The sequence below is a fragment of the Tiliqua scincoides genome, chromosome 2, assembly GCF_035046505.1.
Source record: "Tiliqua scincoides isolate rTilSci1 chromosome 2, rTilSci1.hap2, whole genome shotgun sequence".
NCBI lineage: Eukaryota > Metazoa > Chordata > Lepidosauria > Squamata > Scincidae > Tiliqua > Tiliqua scincoides.
Window position 1 is genome coordinate 65792813 of NC_089822.1, and position 23474 is coordinate 65816286.

General features: G+C 42.2%; 1 protein-coding gene across 4 annotated transcripts in view; it reads left to right on the forward strand.

The window, feature by feature from the left end:
• Positions 1-23474, forward strand: part of LOC136642229 (transducin-like enhancer protein 1) — a 78647-nt gene that overhangs the window by 13776 nt on the left and 41397 nt on the right. For 2 of the 4 annotated variants that reach the window (XM_066618588.1, XM_066618589.1), the window contains exons 5-8: positions 9193-9255; positions 12499-12603; positions 21543-21747; positions 22542-22558. In XM_066618588.1, the coding sequence (XP_066474685.1) occupies positions 9193-9255; positions 12499-12603; positions 21543-21747; positions 22542-22558 (390 nt within the window). The remainder of the gene's footprint in view (positions 1-9192; positions 9256-12498; positions 12604-21542; positions 21748-22541; positions 22559-23474) is intronic. The other 2 variants (XM_066618590.1, XM_066618591.1) reach the window with 1 other exon arrangement.

Consider the following 23474-nt stretch of genomic DNA (forward strand, 5'->3'; position numbering starts at 1 on the left):
TTCTGCACAGATTGGCTCTTTCAGTTTGATTTTAGATTATTTTTCCTGTACATAAGAGACTCCTAAAATACAACCTCTAAGATAGATCAGAAGTTCCCAGTGTGCAAGAAGGTACTTTTGAACTTACGGGTAGAGCACCAATTCTCCCCCCCCCCCCATGCTTGCAAGGCTCTGGAGAACTCCAGAGTCACTTTTATGGGCATAGAAGTCTGCAGATATGGCAAGCAGAAGTGACTTCTGCTATGAGAAGCATCCCTAAGTCATTTTCTCAGCTAACAGCCCAATCCTGAGCCGCCCAGTATGTGGAGCTACAATGGCACAGAAAATGGCTGCCACTGCATCCAGTAGCTCCAGGCAGCTGCTGCTACCTCAGGAGAAGGGGACTTTTGTCCCGTTCCTTGGGGTAAACCAAGTAGCCTCGCAGTGGAACTGCTTGATTCAAGGATGACCTGAGGATCGCTGTAGAATGAAGAGCGTTGGGCAGCCAGCCTGACACGGGGACTCTTGATACAATGGAGCAAAGCTCCACTAGTCCCACCTCCCTCCTGCCCCACTCCCGCCCCTGAATGTCTTCTCCCACATGCCCCCACCTACCTCTCTGCTGCTCAGTGGTCTGGTGCTCCACCGCTGCTAGCCAAGCATTGGGTTAGCACTGGCGGTGAGCTGGCATACACTCCTTAGGATTGGGCCCTCGTTTTAAAACTTAGCAAGGTGAACTTCCAAGAAAAGAGAATATTTTGGGTGATAAAGGATAAGAATCTGAAGTGTTTGTGGCACAAAATGCTACTTTTCCTTATTAATGATACATGAAACAGATTCCTGGCTTGCAGCATAGATTTAAAAAAAAAATCTCCAAGAATGCCCTGTAAAGAGCTTTTATCCTCATGTCGGTTAGACAGATGGAGACAAAAATTGGTCTGAGGTCAAGCCATTTGCTGCATTCTCGCAGTCTTCGATTTTCCTCACCACAGATCATCTCAAATGATTCAGTAATGACCAAAAGTGCGGCCTTGACCTTTTATTCCCTGGTGGATTACTGTTACACAGTATAAATGGCAAGAAGAACATTTTGTTCATTCAGATGGAGTTTTCAGCTCTATTTTGCTGGGCCTTCTGTAGCTTGAGTACAAAGCAATTCAGCTCAGTTGGTTGCTGATTCTGTGGCAAACCTGAATGCATCACTTCAGTTCCAATTAGGTGGTTGCAGTCCTTTTTAAATATTTCTTTTCTTGGTAACCTAGAAAATTATATTTCTAAGTGTCTGCTTCTTAAATGTATTCCTAATAGTGAATAAGCTTTGTTTTATCAAGGTAAAGTTGGGGTCCTTGTTGTCAATATTGGATATGGCTAAAACATTTCTGTACATTCTTGATTGCCTTTTTCTAGTTATAATTTTTCTTCTCTGTTTTGGAGAAATTGATTTTTTTTTTAAAAGCATGTAGTTTAATTTATGACCTTCTGTGAAACAACTGGTGATGGGGGTACTTGAAGGGTTAAAAAAGTTCAGTAAGCTACCTTCCTTAAGTGTCTTTATAAACATTCTGTTTTCCACAGGTCATGGTCAACCAGATTAAATGTTCAGTTGGCCATAAGAAACCAGTGGCTATATCTTATTAATGGAAATCTGCCTCAATAAGAACTCCACTAGATGATTGATTAAATTGGAAAATCTAATTGTACAGTACAACAGAAGTAAAATTTCAGCACTTAAGCCAGAGTTTACTGAAGTCATGCTTGCATCTGATACCTTTGCTGAAACAATGTGGGAAGAGAGGTTGGAAAGGTCTGGGCCAGCCTGGAAGATGCAGAATGACATGCAAGTGACTCTAGGCCTAATTTACAGGTTACTTCTGTGCCTGCTCCTGTGCTGCTCTGGTAATATGTAGCATTTGTAGCCATGTGCTTATAGCAGATTTGCCTGGTTACATACTGTATCTGTGATGTGGGGATATTTCTCCCCACTTTTTTGGGGGGGAGGGGCAAATATCTGAGTTGCACTCAAAGAAACAGTGGGAAGTTGGGTAACCAAGTGCTAACTATACTGCTATATGCAGACTCGAATTAGTCATTTGTGAGTGTATTTCCTACCTAGTCTTGAAACCAATTCATCCCATATCTAACTTCGTTCTTGTGAAAGTTGTGTGCAAAGCTCTGCACTTCATAGCCACTGGTCCCCTGGTCTTCTACTGCTTGGAGAAGGGAAGATGGCATTGCTCCTCCATTGCTGAGGCCGCTTGTTACTTGAACACAAGTGCTATATTGCAGTGAGACTTGTACCCAAATGTGCATTTCAATACAAACTGATTTAGTATGGTGGTTTGGAGACTGTGCAACGAACTTGGATTTCTCCAGTTTGAATTTTGTCTTTGCCATGAACTTCAGCAAACCACTTCCCCTCAGCTTCGACTCTCGAGTTGCAATATGGGAATAATAATACGTAACCTACATTATCTGTGGTAAGATACCTTGCAGTAATACACGTGGAGTGCTTTTCACACTTGGAAAGCACTGAACAAATGTTAAGTTTCTGTGTTGAGGTGGCTGTGGATAGCACTTCTCGCTACAAAGAAGTATCTGCTCAGTTCTCTCAGCAAGAGAGATGTATTTTTTCCCCTAAGGGTTATTCTTTTGTGAACAGTTTTGCAGCCTTTCACCAGACAGGTCTAATTTCATGAGGGCTGAAACTGTGTGTTAAATGTCGTCCCGCCCCCCCCTCCCCGCTTGCCTCAGCCAAGATCACACATTTGTTAGCTGCTGTTATTAATATCCCATCTTTTGGCCCTTACAAAGGCCCCACAGTGGCTTACAGTCGATTAAGAATGCACAATGTGAAATTCAGATTGGACGAATTAATGAAAGTGACAGGACCATTCGAAGCAATTAAAAACAGAAAATTGGAGAGCAGCATGGATATAAAATGGGGCTTGACAAACTTGCTTTGAATTTAGGGGGCTAGAGAAATTTTTTCAGGTTTTATAACATAATTCTTCCCCCCCACCTCGCATGCAACCAGTGAATGGCACAACTTTTACATATAAACAAGCATTAAAAAGCACACTTTCAGATTTGATTCAAAAGGTTTTGGTTCACAAATAAAGAAGTTATACCAGAATTTAATTAACTTAGATAAAATAAAAAATTCATAAAGCTGTAATACTGTACACTCTAATCTGGAGTAAGTCCAGTTGGACTATGTGGGCTTACATGTGACTAGTGGTGCTCCCACCTTTTCCTTCTGTTACTTCTATTATAAGCATTGTGGGGAGGGAGGAAGAGAGACTCTTACAAACTTAGGCAACCTATTGGAGGGAGGGAAGTAGAGGGTGTGTACTCCATGAACCACACCCCTCTGCCAGAATATGCCCAAAGTTCCCTCTCTAGTTAATTATCCTCCCCCCCCCCAGTCTAGTTATGGTTCTTCCTGTACCTCCACCCCACCCTGCAGCTCCTGCTCTTCCTTTTGTTGGATTTCATTGTTTAAAAAAAAAAAAAAAGTTAGGTTAAAGTAAATTAAAAGTCAGCTGAAAGAGAGGCTTTTTGAAGGAATAAATGATAGTGGTAAATGTGGAGGCCTGGTGGACCTGCTTGGGCAAGGCAGTTTGTAGGCCAGTTCAACCATCAAAAACACCTTGTCTCTGATCCCCACAAAATGAAACTACTAGAATGGTGAGTTGGAAAGCAGGGCCATAAGGGCCCATTCAAGCTCATCTGATGAAGATGGCCTTGGGGAAAAAAGTAGGGTCCCCGGTTGTATAGAGCTTGGCAATTGAAGTGCCTGCTACAGAGTACAATTCTTTCTTCTCTACTATTTCATTGGGAAGATACCTCCCCACATACGCACACATTCATAGTAGCTCCACAGGTAGACAGCAACGCAAAAGTTCCAGGCATAGGTGAGCTGTGCATAATTATGACTCCCTTAAGGGCTACAAGTGCTCAGAGAAGGGGGGTCACAATTGACACATGAGCTTTCATTTATGTGTAGGCCCAGTGTAGGTTATTAACTGAGATTTCTAGCTTGAAATATCTCAACCCTGTACCCTTTTAAGTCTCCCATAATTTTTTTTTTAAAACAAAAAAAAAAAACATAGGACCCAATTAAACCAATGGATTTAGAAAAGAGTTACTTTAGCTGTTAGTATAAGAACATTTGTAGTTTTTTTTAAAAAGCCGCGGCTTGCAAAAATCATTAAATAGTGTTAGCGTCTTTGTAGAGCTGTTCAAGCTGTTCTGAGCACATTTTGCCATTCATTTTAAGAATGAACTTTGACAAAATGACAAGCAACAGCACTTCTCTTGGCTATATTTTAGGTCAAAACACTTATGTTAATAAAGATGCATCACACAAAAGGAACCTCCCCCTCCCCCCCCCCCCAAATGACAAAACAATTGCAGTTTCTGCTGTGTCTGGCAAAATGGAGCCAAATTCCTTCATGTTAATTTTTATGATGCTTCAAAAAAGGAGGGCAGCACTTGAGTCTGGGGGCCTGGTAAACTTGTCATTTACAAATAAATGAAAAGACCATCACTGTGATGGCAAGGACTAATGACTGGAGTTGCTGTGTACTCTTTGATAGGCCCCACACTCAAGCTGGCTATTAAAAATGAATGCATTCAAGAGGTTCTGCATTAAGAACATAAACAATTAAGGGCACTTGAGCTGCTCCACGAAGAGCTGCAGTACAAACACAAGGGCTTTCATGACCTTTGCAGTCTACTTTGCTACTGAGCCAAACAGAACATGGGCAATTAGTGTTGATGTGTCTGCTATCTGCAAGGGCTTGTTTCCTGTATCCCTCATTGTTTTAACTGTCTTCTATATTTGCAGATCAGAAATCTAACGATAAGCTGTGTCAAAGTGGTGACAGGTCCCAATGTCATGAATACTACATGAACTCTTCAGGCTGGCAGGCGTTTTGGAGATTTAAAACCATATGCATTGTATAGCCCATGTGTAAAGCAGGGCTTGCGTTTTGATTTGGCTGGCTGGAAAGCCATGCTTGGATCAATTTATATATATATATATATATATATATATATATATATATATATATATATATATATATATATATATATATATATATATATATATATAAATTTAAAAGGTCATTGAATTTTGGCCTTTGAATATTTTTAGAGAAAAGCAGGAAAGTTGTGGAGCAGTTATTTTATGCGAGCTTGTCTTAGTTCTCTACCTCAGGATTTCATTACTCATTGCAGAGAACCTCAAACTTCTCAGTGGCAGGGTCTAGGAGAAGGGGGTGAAGGGGTAATTTGTTCCCCGGACCCAGCGTCAAAAAGGGAGCCCAGGAGTGAAAGGACGGGGCCTAGAAATTTCCTGCGATCTTACATTTTCCAATCTCACCCAGGTTCATTGCCCACATGGGATGCTGGGGGTATTACCATGGTACATGGCAGCAAGCCGTACACACCAGGCCCAGGAATGCTTGCATTCCTTAACAGTGTCACATCTGGGAAGAAACGGACCTGCTGCAGTAGCTCTTTGGCTTGTGGATTCACTTACCATGAAGGAATGTAGAGGAGCTCAGCGACACAGTTGCTACAGAAGTCAGTTTTGGTGTACACATGATACTTTCCATTCTAGTGTGAGCCTAACACAATGATACTATTCTCCTGCAATGATTTTCTATATTTGAAATATTTTAGAGGGGCTTGGAGTGTGTTTGGTTTTCCGTATTATTGTATCTAGCTGCCAGCACTGGGCAGGCAGGTACACCTGACCTCTGCATTGGGAAGACTGATAAACCTGGGCTCCAAAGACTCTTCCAGCTGTTGTCACATTCCCCCTGCCCGTTTTGCCCCCATTCTGCCCACTCCATTCTGTCCTCACTCTATTTCACTCCCTGCCCCTTTGGGAAGGGGCCAAAGGAAACTTTGTGCCCCCTGATAAAATTCCTCTCAGAGGCCCTGCTCAGTGGTCTTGGGTGCTTCAGACAGAATATAATTTGTGTGTAAGGAATAGATAGATCATATGGCTTTCAGGTGGATTGCATAACTGGAGCTAAGCTAGTGCCTTACAGCCAAATATCCACAAATAAATCTTCATGTGCATTTCACATTTAGTTAATTGCAAAGGAAAAGCTGCATTCTTTTCAGGCCTCCTTAGCTTTTGCTAATGAAGTACTTTGCAATGTTGCAGATTGTAGTACTATTACCAGGGATGGGAACTTGAGTCAGGTGACTCGAGTTTGAGTTGCAAAAATGCCTGTTTTTTACTGGCTTATGCACACCTGAGTCCTGCACATGGAAGACTCGATAAAACACTCCAGTCAAGGGCCCCTTGACTCGGCACTCATCCCCACGCATGCAGACTCGAGCATGTCTGTGCCAGGGTTTGCTTACTCACTGTTTTTGCGGCGTATAAAACTTTGTGGGGCCATCATTCAGACAAGGTGAGCAGCAGGGAGGTTGCAGCAAGGAGGCAGGGAAGGGTTAATGGCTTGCTTTTGCAACAAATAGGAGGCAGGAGGTGGAAGCAGGCTGTCTTACCCATCTCTGAAAGAACTGATGATCATTGGACAAAGGATGGATGGTCTGATATTTTCTTTGGCTGAGACAGGGCAGGAGGAGGAGCACAAGGGGTTTCTTGCCTTAGGATTGAGTGGAGAAGCCCAAGGAGGGGGAGGAGGCGATTCATAGCAATCATGCTTTCCAAATGCATTGTTCTGTTACTTGGGAGGAGGGAGCCTCATTGAACAACTGGTGCAAATGGGACTACTTCTGAGTAGAGGATTGGGTCCTTCAGAGGATTGGGACATCCTGGTAAGGCTTGTAGCTGCCGCGTGAGACCCTTATCCCTCTTGCGGCTTCTGTCCCCACTCTCTCTAAGGCCATCCCACCCCTCCTGCCTTGCTTACAGTTGGGATTGGGACAGCAGGGGAGTGTTTAAAGAGATCTCATACACACAGCCTGGCAGCAGCCCTGTTTTTTTCCATGGCTGGCTTTTTAAGGGACCATCTCAAGTTTTTTTGAGTCATGAAAACGCTCTGGGCAACTCGGAAAGAGCCCCAGCTATGATTCTTTTCAAGTCATGGGGAGCAAAGACTCGAGTGAAACTACGCTGGATTTGCCCATCCCTGTTCTGCGAATAATAGTGGTGTGATAGAGGTGACTGATATCATTCCACCAATCTAGTGTCCAGACAGAACAACACCTCCAGCTGATGTGGTATTTCTGGAATTGGCACAGGACTCTTTAGAAGCGCATAGTCGATGTAGCATGGTCCTCACTGTACTTCAACCATGTTGTACTCATTTTCCATACCTACATGCATTTTCCATACCTACACATTGTTGACTCAGTGCATTCCTTAGGAGTGGTCAAGGGGAAGCCTAGAGAAGCCTTATATCCCAAAAGATTGTCAGCACCCTGAAGATACACTGTTACTTGCCCATGCTGGCATGCTAAAGGATTTTGTGCATAAGTGATTTAGTCATGACTGGATTCTGTCATGGTGCAGAACAGAGTGTGGGATTTGGTGCAGTGGAATAGATTCATTCTCCTCTCTGCCAAATCCTTTCTGTAGCAGAATTTGCTATTTCCACCTATCCCTTACTTCGAGCTAAACACTCATGATCTTCTACTATCTCTCTCACTCACAGCCCAATCCTGAGCTGCTTGGTGCACGGGGCTGTGGAGGGTGCACCTGGTACACGGGGCTGAAAATGACTGCTGTTGCATCAAGCATGTACCAGGCAGCCACCGCTGCCTCCTCAGGAGAAGGGGACTGTTTGTCTCCTTCCCCCGGGTAAAGGGAGTAGCCTAGCAATGGGCTAATCAATTCTATGATGACTCAAAGGTTGGTGGAGGAATCAGAGCCTCTGTTGGGCAGACACCAGCAAAGCTCCACCGGTCTGCCCCGTTCCCTCTTCCTGCCTTTCTTCTTCCTCCCCCCACACCCTATCTATCTCTCCATGCCTGGTGGTCTGCATGACCGCTGAGCAGCAGAGCTCTGGTGGTCCACCAGTGCAAGCCCAGTTCCAGCCAGTGTTGGCCTAACATTGGTACTCCACTGGTACTAGGGCTCTAAATCTTCCATGAGGGGGAAAAATATGGTGGAGTATAGGCCATCCTTCCCCATCAAAACTATGGATTTCTGAAAATACAGAATAATTCAAAACAGTTCCAAAAGGTTAACTGACAATTTGAAGATGATCACTTTCAAAAATGCAGTGTTCTCTTTAAGCTGCATGGCCACATGGCCCTGTTGAGCTCTGAACCTTGGCTAACTTTAATCCAGATTTTGTCCTAACCCGTATGTATAACTCAAGATTTCTAGGGGAGTCTTCCATTTGTCAAACATGGGACTTTATAACCTCTTGCTATTTTGTCATTCCTTTCTCAAAGAGTCCTCTAACAGCATCTTCCCTATCTCTGCTTTGCCAACCTGAACTGAATTAATCAATTCTCACATTAAAAACAAAACAAAACAAAACTGCTTTGTGTAAACTAGGGCTAGCATCTTCTTTGAATTAAGAACCTGTTTAAAAACTCGCCAAAGATCATTCCATACAATTTTCAACCCAGTTGAAGGAAAATGTCATGTCCAATGTTAAATCTGCATCAAGTTTGGTTTAATATTTTCTAAATCATCCTGGCAACTGACCTCAGATTTAAATAAAAACCTTATCTAATCTCCTCTTATGGATAGGAATTTGTTGGGAATTCACCCCTTTGCTTTATAGGAGATAAGACAGCATAAGTTGTATCTTGTTTCTCTGTGTTAAGGATGTTTCCTACTATGACTTCGTTTCCTTATCTAAACTTTTGATTTGTTCCGAGGCTGTCCTCTGTCCACTAGCACAGTAATTTTTTATAATGTTCTGTGTGACCCAGACACTTAGAAAAACAATAGATTTGTCAACTTAAAGGCTTTAGCTCATGCTGGATTTTAACCAATGCTTTACTTGCTAATGAGCTACTTATGAACAACAGATTTGTGTTCTAATATATGTAAGAGATGAAGTATTGGAAACACAACAGATGTCCTTCTGCAGACTGAACCCTGCACTGATTAAATGTCTAAAAGTGTATTAATCATAAACAATATGGGTCTCTTGTAGTAATTTCGGCCCCCTTTGATTGTTTATAGCTTTTGTACTGAAAATGATTCTGTGAATGAACTAATACATAATAGCATGTTTTAATCCAAATATTTATGTTTTTCTATAGACAGAAATTGCCAAGAGATTGAATACAATCTGTGCACAAGTCATCCCATTTTTGTCTCAAGAAGTAAGTAAAATTGTTCAGCTGTTTAAAGTGAAAGTATGTTGCCTCTTTGTAAATTAGCTAGTTTTTAAGAAGTTAACTTTTATCAAAATTCACAAATATGATGAACATCTGTTATAGCTGGTTGGCAAGCCCCCCGTTAATCTGGTCTAGCAGATGAGAGTTCCAACTGCATAACTAGTGAAACAGTTCAATCACAAAATTATTCTAAGACAGGGTGGGAGAGGCAGACTAGTAAAGATTATCAGGATATTTTATAGTGCCACTATTAGCTTGGCAGCTGCTGATATAGCCGTTTGTTAAATTCTGTGTAAATAAAAATGTTAGTTTTTAATGGGAACACCCTACATTTTTGAGTGGCATTTGTAAATCAGTTTCTAGGAAAGTCTATACTGTATAAGGAAAAGACACATAGACATCCAATTCCATGTTGGTGCATAACTGAAGTCCTATAGAAACTGTGAAGAATGTCACTGGTTTTATAGTGCCTGTGAGCACACTGGTGAGTTCCCATTTGTCTATGGCAATGAATGCTCTTTGCATGTGGAGAACAGACTATGGAACATGGCAAGGACAAATCTTATCGTACTCACAGGTGTTATGAAATTATGGAGACTCTGTGGTTTCATATAATCCAAAGAGGCTTATTATGATGGGATAAGAAAGGCATAATTGTGACTCAGGATTGTAGCAGGATGCTTGTCAAATTACAGGTTCATGAAAACCCCTCATTACCATATCTCTAGCATGTAGAATTGTGTGATTGGATGTGGTTTACTCTATAGAGATTAGAACCACATTCTGCTTGGTGGGCTGCTGTTTATGTATTTCTAACAGGGAGTTTCATCCATGTAGCAGTTTTAACCTATATTGCTGCACTTAAGCAATGTCCTTGGTTGACTGTGAGTGCCAACCAAATGCCACAATTGGTGCCATTGGTCTACCATTGCAATTATTGAGGCTGTTCCTGAACATCTCTTTGGCTGGTGCAGCAGCTTGTAGAATCAGGCCTTAATTACATTAAATATTTCTGAAACTAAATGATTTGTAATACAATTGGGGCTTGTTGATCAGTCAGCTGTAAGATTCTAGCTCGGCTTATGTTAAAATTCTGACTTTGATTGAGCTGATATAGCATAGTGGCTAGCAGCAAAATCTTATGCATGTCTACTCAGAAATAGGCTTCATTAAATTCAGTGACACTAAATCACAGGAAAGTGTGTAGGGTTGCACCCTAGGAGAATAGCTACAAATTGGAACACTTCAATGAAATCACCACGTGGCCCTAAGCAAGCTGCTTATTCTCAGCATACACTACTTTCCATGCAATATAGGGATACTGTCAGTGCTTTTTTTGTAAATAAAAAGGTGCAGGAACTCACAACTTGTTAATCATTAATTTATTTATTTTTAAACCATTTTTTTATTGGAGAAATAAAATATTTTTTATGTGCTTCCCTTCCCTCTTTAGATGAACTTTCTTCTGAGTAGACATGCATAGGATTGGGCTGTCAATCTCACATCCCCTTCCCCCTAGCTATTTTTTCTACACATGGGGAAAAATACCGTACAGGTGCACTTGTAGCCTGTAGTATGTAGTGTGGCACTATTTCGAGGAGAGGAAGCAGTGAATGGATTCTGAAAAATGGCTTACATGAGTTCCATGTAGTAAAATTACTCTAAGCAACTGTGGGAGTAAGAACAAAAAAGGAATTCTTACACGAGAGGGGTCCTTAGGTGCACATAGAAACAGCTACGTTTGCAAACAAGCGATTAAATATGGTTTAATTCAGGTATCAGAATACTCTGTGTCTTTGGGAAGGCGCTTGGCATGCAATTGTATGTTCTCTGCTGCCCTGAGCAGCTGCTGTGCATTGCTGGAGAGGAGCTGCAAACGCTGGCTGGTGGAGGGCATACTTGTGGGGGAAGGATGAGGAGGATCTCTGGCAAGGCTTGACAGCACATTGTACACACGTAGAATCCCTTTTCACCTGCCCTTAGCATGTGAAAACGGGTGCAGATATATATCTCTGCCAGGATTAAGAGCCCAATCCTAGGTATGTCTACTCTGAAGTAAGTCTTGTTCTAGTCAATGGAGCTTACTCCCAGGAAAGTGCCTAGGATTGCAGCCTAAGAGCCCAATCCTATGCATGTCTACTCAGAAGTCCACTTTAGTGAATGGGGCTTACTGTGGATAGGATGGCAGCCTCAGGGCCCAATCCTGTGCCTGTCTACTCAGAAGTCAGTCCCATTAGAGGCAGTGGGGCTTCCTCCCAGGAAAGTGTGGAGAGGACTGCAGCCTCAGAGCCCCTCCTGTGCCTGTCTACTCAGAAGTCAGTCCCAGTAGAGGCAGTGGGGCTTCCTCCCAGGAAAGTGTGGAGAGGACTGCAGCCACAGAGCCCTTCCTCTGCCTGTCTATTCAGGCTGCAAGGCTATGACACTTTCCCAGGAGTAAGCCCCATTGAACACAGTGGAACTTACTTCTGAGTAGACATGCTTGGGCTCTCAGGCTGCAAGGCTATGCACCCTTTCCCAGGAGCAAGCTCCATTGAGCACAATGAGACATACTTCTGAATAGACACGCCTAGGCTCGTGCTGCAGATTGGCACGGGGGCTGCACCAGCCAGTTTCCTTCCCCTCCTCCTCCACCAAGCCAGTACCTGGGCATTCCGTGGGTGCCGCAGCCCGTCTTGCTGGCTGGCTGGCTGTCCATCCTCCTCCTCGGCGTCAGTGCGTGTCCCCCGCGCCCTCCACCGACTTGGAAGCTGCGCTGGAAAGCAGAGCACGGGGGGAGGGGAGGCGGGCTGGGCTCAGGCGAGAGCTTGGAGATGGGGCAGGAGGGGGTCGTTGTGCGGTCAGGCAGGGGCCAGGCACCCGCCCACCCTGCACTCCCCAGCACCCATCCAGCGAATGCCTCTATTTTGCTCTCCCCTCCTGGAATGCCTCCAAAGGGGAGGGGCCCCTGCAAAAAGGTGCCGGAACTCCGTCCCCCCGCGTTCCATTAGAAAAAAAGCCCTGGATACTGTAGTGCTGACTCACCTTATGGGGTTATTCTATCAAGAATAGGGTTACTCTATGAAGATAATCTTTGTGAAGTGCTTTCATGCTCAGAATGTGCTCGGGTGTACCAGATTGCAGAACGACCCGACAGTATACCTGAATCTTGGTAAAATGCCCATCTTTCATTCTTAGTTAAGTTAGCTGAGCTGAGTCCAATAATGGCAATGATGTTTTCTGCCTTTCCAGCATCAACAGCAAGTGGCTCAAGCAGTAGAACGTGCCAAACAAGTGACCATGGCTGAGCTGAATGCCATCATCGGGGTACGTGGCCTTCCAGGTCTACCTCCTACAGTGTGTATAACCAGCTTTCCTATCTTTATTGCTTGGGTAGCCTTGCTGTGTTTAAACTGTTAAATACCTAGCAACTGTTTTCATAGTTAATACTAGATGTTGGACATTACTTGCTTGGAACCTGTATGTTTTAAAAAATGGATAGAAGGACTGGAACTGTGATTTCTAAGATAATTGCCTATGCACCTTGACTATATTCTAGTTATGTGATGATACTCTGTCTTGCATCACTGAGTTGGGGTCTTAGCAGGTTGCAAAAGCAGTTAATCAAAACTGGTATAGAATCCCTGGGATCAACAGATTTGTTTGGCATTGAAGTGTTTTTGGTAACTAGAACTACTTTCTAGACATGCTTTTTTAACTAATTGAATGCTCTGAATGTCCTAAATAGCCTTGAAGCCTGAATCTAATATGCAGATAGGGGTTCATAGGGTGTACTTGTGCATGATTGTCAATCACAAGTAATTTGTTTTGCATTATTGAGCTTCATGAGCCATGAGTTCCATCCTCTGCATAAAATCGTTTCCCATGTCCCACTGCCACACACTCTGGAATATTGCTCATGTTTCTTGCCCTTCTGTATTAAGCAAAAGGAACTGGAACAAGAAGTGGTCCTTCTGATTTTATTCATATGCAAGTGCCTTGAGCAGATTCAAATTATTCATTTATCAATTTATGTTAATTGCTTGTGAGAAGATGCCCTGCTGGTCTTTATAGTTCCCTCAGACACTTTGTAATGATAATTAGACATGCTGCTGTATGGATTAACAGTGCCATAGCCCAATGACGTCTACAGACAATGGAACCAGTTAATCCATCTGTGCTTAAAATTACATCCCAACTGGAGATGGAAAAAAAACATAAGAGCGAGGGAGGATTAAAAGAATGAGCCTCAGCTTGAAAACTCTCCTTTTATCAGTTTCTCAATTGTAGATCTGCTGTCGCTTTGCCTGTGGTAAGCTATTGGCAGTCAATTAGGTGAAATAAACTGGGAGGGTGACCTTCATTTCCTTTTAATAGCTATTTCTCCCTCCAATGGGGAGCGTCAGTGGATTTTCAGCTTAAATTTTATTCAAGCTGCTTTATTACACTTGACAGATTAGCTTTGCATAAACATACCCCCCTTTTGAACCAGATCCTTGTTTCTCCCCCTTCTCCCATCCAATCAAATACTTAATTATTCTTATTTTAAAATAGTTTGTCTGCTGTCTTCGTGACCCTTTGCTTGTCTCTAATAAATTCTTAATTTAAAAGTTCAGCTCAAGAGTTCACATAGTCTGCTTCTTTGTCTGCTGGTTGACTTAACAAACATCTTTGGTTAAGAGGCGTACTTCTTCTGTTATACTATAGAACGTTTTAGCAGACACTGAATAGCAAAAATGTCCTTAAAATTTTTTTAAATTAAAACCTCTGACATTCGCCCATGAAGCTTTGTGGCATGTCTGACTGTTTTCTACTGAGTGCCCTATAATCCTTTGGTGAGTACACAACTCTGAGTGTGTCTCATGTACAGTTGCCATTCAGCTGAGTACAAGCTGCAAACTGAAATTATCCCTGCTTTGCAGCACTGTCCTATGAATTCTCAGCACTTAATAAAGATTTACCATTAGACTGTAATCAAACTTAAGGCGCTGGTTTCCTTTCAATAGAATCTTGACGTATTTGCATTGTTTTATCAAGATAATATAGACAAGTATCTTACAGTACTCACAGTATTAACCTATCACTGTCATTGAATATATACTGCAGTTTTCAGTGAGTATTCATAAATACTACATTGAGCCCAACTAAACTAGCACAGTCCAGCCTTTTCCCCCCAATCTGAGATTCTTGCATAGCTGATCTTGACAATTCTATTATAGCCTGAAGAAAAGTTGTGTGCAGTCCAAAGCTCATTGCTGCTCCCTCCCTCCCACATTTCTACCCAGTTGATCCAATAAGAGATTCCTTTTTCCCTTTGCACATTTGTATACATCAATAATTATCCTATGCTGCACAATAAGTTTCATGCTTTGACATATGCTTGATTTTGTTTGAAAGGAATTGTGTGCGCTCTGGAAAATTGGAGTAGCATAAAATTGGGCTGACAATTCAGTGGACCTTTGCTCCCCTTCATTGAACATGCACTGTGTCAGCCTCTTTCCCCAGAGGGGAGGAGGCATCGGGAGCCTGTCTGTTCCTACAAGCAGCAGCTGCACTGAAAGTAAACGCAGCCCAGTTTGATAGCAGCTGTCAGTATTGTGCAGAGACCCAACTTAGTGTAAAGAACAATAGCGGAGGCCATGCTCTTAAACTGCAGTGTCTTTCAAGCTAATAAAAGAAATAGTAATTTAACGGTTTAGACGTCTATTGTGAGCATGAAAGATCATGAAAAGACTTCTTTTTAAAATGCAAATAGGCTGGTGCATTCTCCAACATTAGAAATGCAATCAAGTAGCCGGTGGCTTAACTGTGCTAAAGATATTTCTGTACCATAAAAGTAGAAGCAGCAGAGAGGGAAGGGAAGTTGAACATATTCCAAGCAGGTGTTCTGTAAATAGTTTCCTATGCATAGGTAGAATTTTCATCCTTGGTGCTCTTGTTTGTTAAAAGGGTTCTGATTCCTGATGTGGCATAATGACTCCAGTAATTGTTTCTAAATTCTGTCATTGCCTTTTTAATTGAAAATGAGCTATTAGAGGCAAGATTGAATTTGTGTTTCTGTTCGGACACATAAATTGAGGGTTGTGTATGTTGGGGGAGGGGAACAAACCTCTAATTAGCAAAAATGAAAAGTTATTGAAAAATGCACTCTTTTAAAATGCAAAAGCAAGCTAACCCCAAGAGTGGCAAGTAACTCTATTATACGGGAAAATAGATATTGATGGAAGAACAAAGGGAGCTTGCTACCAAAAAGAAGCCGCAAACTGGGCATTGTACTATTTGGATACAACCAATATACAGCTACAATTATATTACAATTATTATGTGACTTGGTAGTTATTGCTGTGGAAGGATCACTGAGATTGTTTGTAAGAACAAAGGACAAGTGGCACAAAATTATGCATATCCCAGTCTATGTGGGCAGCCTTGTTTGTATTTGACGATCTTACCTATAATTAACCAAAATTAAGTGAGGTAGTAAATTGGCAAGCTAAACATTTCTTTTAAAAATAACTGCATGTGATACTGTGCATTTAAATGTTTAAGCATGAATGGTAGTAGGTTTTTACATTGAAGTGAAAGAAATCTAGATTATGGCATGAAGGGTTTAAGTGGATTATCTTGGTAGAATTTGAAGGGATTGAAGGAAGAAGATAGTTAAGCAACAGGCTGGAAAATTAAAAGTGTGTAGTTGTGTGTGCCAGGAAGTCTGCAGGATAGTTGTAATTAGTACACCCTGATGTCCAATAACATTACTTTACAAGATTGGTACAGATTGGGCAGAATTATTGAGACAAAACTTGATGAATTGTGAAGTCATACCAAGTGCAACATTATAGCTTTCCCAAGAAAGAGGCAGCCTGTGAGTGTATTTTTGTGTAGCTTGTTCAGCGAGAATTTAATACTGGAGGTGTCTGGTTCTCTCTTCCACCCCCCATCTCCTTTTTGAGGTGTGCTGCTAATGGTTCTGTGAAGTATCTCTGGGATTGACAGTACTTGTGAGACAGATTGAGTTGTTGGCCTCCAAAGAGCTTTCCATAGTTGCATGAGGTGATTGACTGAAGGATTAGCAAGATGCTGGATTACTTTTCTACTTCTTGGCTGTGGTTGCCAACTATCTTTGAGATTCTAGTGTGTGAAGCTTAAGAGGATGAGGTTAACCTCTTGAGGGTTTATTATGACCATGTAGTTAATGCTCAAGTGATTTAAAAACAGCCTTGCTGATGTAAGATGTGAGTCATTAAGAAGACAATCTATCAATCAGTCATCCAATTCACTCAGTCCCTCCCTTCACCAGTGCAAAGTGATGACCTTTCTTTCACTCAGGGAGAAGGGAGGGGTCTGCTGGAGAGAGAAGGATTGATGGATTGTCAGCCACCTGCCCTCTCTCTCTCATTAAGGAGGCTATTGTTAAATGACTGTTCAGTTTTTTAAACTGATTTTAAAGGGATGCATTTTTTCCCTTCTCCAGGGATCAGCACATTCCTTCTCATTTGCAGTGGCCATTCCTGTTGAGTCAAATCTGTGCATAAAAAAATCTGTGTATAAATAGGCTGGACCTATACTCTCTATTTACTCTTCTCTCTGTCTCCACGCCCTGCCCCACCCCACTTTAAATATGGTTACATCTATGTTATTGCCTGAAGACGGGTGATGTGAGTGTGGGAAGAGGTGGCAAGTCAGGTATTCAGCTATCGCTGGCAGATATGGAACTGAAGTAATTAGTTCAGACATCTGAAAACACTCCAGAGCTTTCATGTGATCCTTGGGCTTTCTGATATTTCCAGGTTTTCCTAATTTGTTGTCTGCCTCACAGTATTGTGTTTTTATTCACTGTCCCCAACTCTTTTCTGGAAATGAAAACTCAAACAGATTTGTTGTTGTAGATTTTCTTAGCCAAGTTTACTAAACACACTTTACTTTCAGTAAACAGCACAGAATTACAAAGTATAGATCTCTTCCCCCCCTCCCCCATTAGCTTTTCCTATTTTTCCATCTTCTTCACTTTGGCAGGAACCTTTCAAGAAAAGTTGCAAGATGATAAGAAGCAAAGATTACTAATTAGTTCAATTGAGGGTGTTCAAATTATTATGATTTTTTAAAAATCCAGTTTAGGTTATATCTCCTGTCTTGTCAGTGACCATAGCCAAGACATTAGACAGGATAACGGTGCAATGGATACATAACAAGTTACTTAGTTTTCCTATATAGGCATGCGTTGCTTAAAAATGAACTGCATATAGGATGTGGTCAAAGCACAGCAAAGAGGCTGTTAATGAGACAATCCCATAGCCTGCATCAGTGCATCGGTTTACACAACAAAGGCACTAGATTTGGGCTGAATGTTCACTTAATGACCTAATCGCATAGCAATGGAGATCAGAGAATATATCCCCAGCATTAAGTGACACACACCTGTATTAAGTTTTGTAGATGAATTTTCCTGGTCATCATGACAAATACAATGGGCCCTCCTTATCCCCAAGTTTGGCACCCTTGGGTTTGACTTAACACAGGTGCCTACCTCACGTCTGGAGGGCCTCGGGGATTTCCAGTAAGTGACCAGAAGACGCTTCCGATTGTGTCCAGGAGATCATTGAGACTTTCCCCATGGATTTGATTATCTGCAGAAATCAGTATCTGGGGTGGGGGGTGGGGTCAGGGAACAGATCCCCTGCAGATAGGTCCACTTTAATAACTGATTTGTAATATCAGCCGTAGTTGGGGCACTCTGAAAAGTGATTTTAAATGTCATAAATGAAATTAATGTTAAACCTGAAAGTGTAAAGGAAAATCTTTCTATGCATTGCACAGCTGAGTGTGTTTGCTTCCTTTCTGGACCTGAACACCATGGTTGGTTTCAGCTAACAGGGAACTGGGCTAAATTTGGAATAATAGCCTTGCCTCTTTCTCTTGCTTTATTCATAGCAATAGTCTTAGATGGACAGGTGATAATTAACCACTCCCAGGAGATTAGTGAAGAGATAATTAGCCACAACCATGTCCTTGCCCTCCCATTCATTCTTCAGCTCTGGTGCAGCAGGGCCGCACAACCCATGCTGTATCCAGTTCTACGAAGAAGCAGGCTGGAGAACTCTTTGGGGAAGGGGACATTCACCCAAGCCTGCTCAATGGGGCTACTCAGATCTGCAGCCGCCAAATGGCGAGCACAATTTCTAGGAGCCTTGTTTTGGGCTTTCAAGTCTGGGAAGAGGATTTAGTGTGTACCAGTACCCACCCTCTCCTGGGCCTGATCCACCCTTCCCCAGACCCTGTGCTGCCTGGCAGGTGCTTACCTGCTCTCTTTGGATCCAGCGCTGGCAGGTCAGTACAAGCTTTCTTGCCAGTGATGCTTACTTGCCATAAAGCACATTGCAACACCCAGCATGTTTGTGACACCCCAGGCCAGCATAGCAATTGCTGTGCTAGTGTTCATCAAGAATAGGATTGTGCCATTAGTTGCTTCACAAGATGCATGCAGATTTCGGTAGTGCAACAAAAAGTGCAATCATCCCATCTACTACAAAAAAAAAAATCATACAAGGAGGTGGCTTAGTCTGTACCGTGTTCTGTTACAGTTGCCCTTGACTGGCTTTTGTTCCACACACAAGCATGTACCTGTTAAAGGTATGGCTTTGCCTATCTTCCATTGTTGAAATCGTTGTTTTTGTATTACAGGCGTGTCCATGTATCTGTGGAGGTTCTGAAACGGAACTCCAGTGGATACGTGAATTCACTGATAGGGGGTGATGCCCCACCCTCCAGAGGTGAGGTTCACCTGCGGCCTCTGCCAGACTCAGAATGATTTAAAACTGCCTCCCCCCCTAAAAAAAGAGAGGCTACTTTAGTTTCCATGGATAAACTGGAAATGATGTTTTTAATGTCTTATAAGTCTGTTACATCTGAATGCATTTATGAAAATGCACATGTGCAAAACATATATGACTAGTTTTGTAAAGATGCAGGCAGTGTCCGTTCTTTCGGAAATCTGTTAAATCGAGGTCCATTATAAGGAATAACATAGGACACTTTTTCATAAATTGTCTCTTGTAACATCAGATAGTTGTATGGGTTTCGCTTTCCAATCTCTCTTAAGTTTGTATACCAAATAAAAACCAAGAGAGACTATATTTTGATGACAAAGTACATTGTTTTGTCAGTATAAAGAGAATTTTAACTTTTTGGTCCACTATTCCATAACAGTTCTAGGCTCAGTGTTGGAAGGGATTTTAACTGCCAACATCACATGTACAGCTTTTTCAGATTTTGTTTCAGGAACTTAGACATAGCTCTCTAGATAAGTAGTAGTGATAACTGGAGGTAAGGGCAACATAAATTGTTATGTTCCTCTGAGCTCATTTCTCATGACAGATGTCTAACTTCTAATGAGCATGCCTGGCATTCTGTTATAGCAGGGGTGCTCACACTTTTTTGTCTCGAGAGCTACTTTGAAACCCAGCAAGGCCCGGAGATCTACCAGAGTTTTTTTTACAATGTTCGCGCCATCATAACATATAACATTTATGTGTACAATGTATGTTGGTGTACCTTGAGCCCCACTGAGTATAACAGGACTTACTCCTGACTAGACATGCCTAGGATTAGGCTGTGAGGCTGCAATCCTAGCCACACTTACCTGGGAGTAAGCCCCATTGAGTACAATGGGCCTTACTCCCGGTGTTTCCTCCCAGAGGCCCCTGAAGGGGGGGGGGGTCGGCACTCCGCAATCTACTCATTTTGCCTCGCGATCTACCGGTAGATCGCAATCCACCTATTGAGCACCCCTGTGTTATACTATTTCTGGCATACTTAGTTTCTTGACACTACGAGCTTTATAAAAGTGATGGGGCAGGCATTAATTTACAATGAACCCTCAATTTAATGGAGCAGTGGGGGGAGGGGTATCCATTAAATGCTGAAAGTCTGTCTGAATGTGTTTATGAAAATACACATGTGCAAAACATATATGGCTAGTTTTGTAAAGATGCAGGCAGTGTCCGTTATTTTGGAAATCTGTTAAATCGAGGTCCATTAAATTGAGGGGTCACTGTACTTGAAGTAACAAAAAAGTTGATGTCATGCATACTGCAATGTTAAGGAAGGAATACATATGAATTTCATTTTTCTTCGCAAAGATAATTTAAGGCACATTGACATGAGATACTTAGACCAGGATCCAAACAGTCCTGTATGTCAACAAGAAGTGCTTCCACTCATTGAAAGAAAGATAGGCAGTTTTGCTTTCCATCTGCATCCTCTTGTACCAATGGCCTATGTCAGAAGGCCAGATGCAAGGGAGGGCACCAGGATGCAGGTCTCTTGTTATCTGGTGTGCTCCCTGGGGCATTTGGTGGGGCCGCTGTGAGATACAGAAAGCTGGACTAGATGGGCCTATGGCCTGATCCAGTGGGCTGTTCTTATGTTCTCTGGAGAGTGTTCTGAAGGCTGGAGAGGCTGCGTGCAGCCTCCCCATACCTCAGAACATCTTTCAGTGGCAAGGGGAGCACAGCCCCCTTCACCTCCAGAGGTTTACAGGGCTTGCCGTGGGCCAGATGGCGGCTCGTCATGGGCTGTGTTTGGCCCATTTGGCCCATGGGCTGGGGTTTGGAGACCCCCAGTAGAGTGTATTGAGAATAACTCTTAACTAATAAGAAATGGACTAACTTTTTCACTTGGATTCATTCTCTGGCTTGTATGCTGTCATTATTTCATGGGGGGGGGAATACGGGGATGAATGTTAAGGGGGGGAGGCAGAAACATGGTCAACAAGTTTGAGAGGGGCATTTATAAATGCAAGTTGACTGAGAGAGTGTCACACAGATTGTTCTGTATGAGACAGGCTCCAAACAAAAGTTGCAATGGAGCCCTAATTTAAAAGCTGGGATTCTTCTTTCTCTTTACTCAAAGCAGTTGTGAAAATACTTTGGGGGCTGAGGAGATGTGGGCAAGCTGTAGTTTTAGTCTGCGCTAATTCTGTTAATATAGAAGTGGATTTGGAGAGGTGCCAGATGTCCAAGAGTCTAGACTGCACAAATCTCCTGTTAGTCGGGCGGCAGATTAAATTACACGGCTCAGTTCTGTAATACAAAGTGGGATCAATACCTGAGGAAATATTCCAGAAGTTGTGAAATCTAGTATGGGGTTATTAGTTGGAGGAGGCTGAGATTGGGGAGGCTTTGGAATAGGAAGTAGTCTTGATTTCAGTTGACTAACCAGTTCTTCTTTTCTTTCCCTCCTTCACATGGTTGGCGGCTGCATGTACGACGTCTGCCTGGAAATACCATCACCAATGACAGCAACAGCAGTTGCAGGCTCAGCACCTCTCTCATGGCCATGGACCTCCAGTGCCTCTAACTCCTCACCCGTCAGGACTTCAGCCTCCTGGGATTCCTCCGCTTGGGAGCAGCGCTGGCCTTCTTGCCCTCTCAAGTGCTCTGGGTGGGCAGTCTCACTTGGCAATAAAAGATGACAAGAAGCATCACGATACAGACCACCACAGAGGTGAGAGGCATGGAAAGCCTGATTAGGACATTGTCAAATGAATCTTTGCACATTGCTGCAAATGGCGGGCATCTCAAAAGAAATTGAACAATGTAGAACGAAAGCCAAGAACAAACTGATTTGCCAAACCTTAAAAATAGCGTTCTGCATTTTATACCACTGAAGCAAGATTCAGCTTGAACTTCTCAGTATTTGAGCTTGGAGATCACTGAGATCTCCTGCTTTTTATGACATGCAGGGCATTTTGACATCCTGACAGATGCATAGATGTAACCTCAGTGGCCTGCACAATGTTGTGGAAAATTGTTAAACAGAATAAGTGGGTAATTCTTCTTTTTTTTCCTCCCTCTCTCTTTTTTTTGTTTTTTTTCTTCCCCCCCAAGTGTTTATTGGAAAAAGATGTTGGGTGGGAAAGGAGGGCAAATGAAGAGTCAAATTTTAAGGTGAATGTGTCGAAATGAGAGGCTTAGAACATTACATCTGTTTTGTAAGTTTGTTTAGGATACAATTTAAATATTGGGCAAAATTGCACTTGAATAATTTTTTGAAAAAAGTAATTTATTCTGTCATGGAAAGAACTAGGTTTTTGTGTATGGTTAAACTGTAAATCATGTTTACAAAATGTAATTTTCAGGAAATCACTGTATTAGGAATGTGCAATGACTTATATAAATAAAAGCCATTTTAAAACTGTTCGCGGCTTGCGTTCTAATTTTCCCCCCTTTTTTATTTCTGTTCTTGCCTCTGTGTCTGAACGGGCATGTCTGTGCATTTCTTGGTTACTACGGGAACAGACAGAGATCCAGGCACAGTAAGTACCAATATTCCTGATAACGTTAACTTTTTCAATTACTACAGTAGTTGATAGCCCAGAAATTCACGTTTTCTTCCCTCTAGGATAGTTGCCACTTCTCTCCTAGTTTAAATAAGAGGCATGTTGTTTCCTGTTTGAATAATGCTGTGCTTTGTTGGAGGAATTAAGATACTTTTTGTTGTTGTTGATCAACCTTTGTAGCAGTTATAATAAATCCCTGTAAACTAATCTGGTTTTGGATATTAGCCACTCAAGCCTACGTTAATTGCATTACGTGTTGGAAAACAGGTGAGATGATAAAATCGCACATTAGCAATCACCAGGGATTAGCCATTTTTCTAACTTCATATATACTTGTCTTAAGTACGTGCTTAGCATTTCAGGAACATTTTCCATCTCTCTTACTCCCCCCCTTCCCAAAACATTGTTAATCTGTAGAGATGACTAACATTTTCTAGTTAATGTGGTTGTTTTGATCTCTTGCCACAAATCTTTGGTTGTCCCACAGGACTCATTCACTGTCACTGTTATCAGAAGATGACTTGGCGCTTCTACAACTTTCATAACGTAACTTTAACCTACTGCTTGCATTGCTTCAGAAATGTGATTTGGTGGCAGTCACTTTCCCATTTCTGTTAATGCCATCTAACACTTTATGCAACCAACCACTCACAGTATTTTATCAATCCTAGCCCAAAGCCTTGAAATGGACATACATTGGAGGCTGTCTTTGTTTTGCTTCCATTGGCAGTGTAAGTAGTAGGTAGGAGGTTAGGAAGAGCATGTCTGCATGAACTGTTCACCTGGACCCCCCACCACAGGACATTGTGGGGGATGTGTATTTGTATTATAGCTTAATCACAACTGAAAAGGATAGCTATCTATTTGTTACATAGAACATTGCCTACTAATA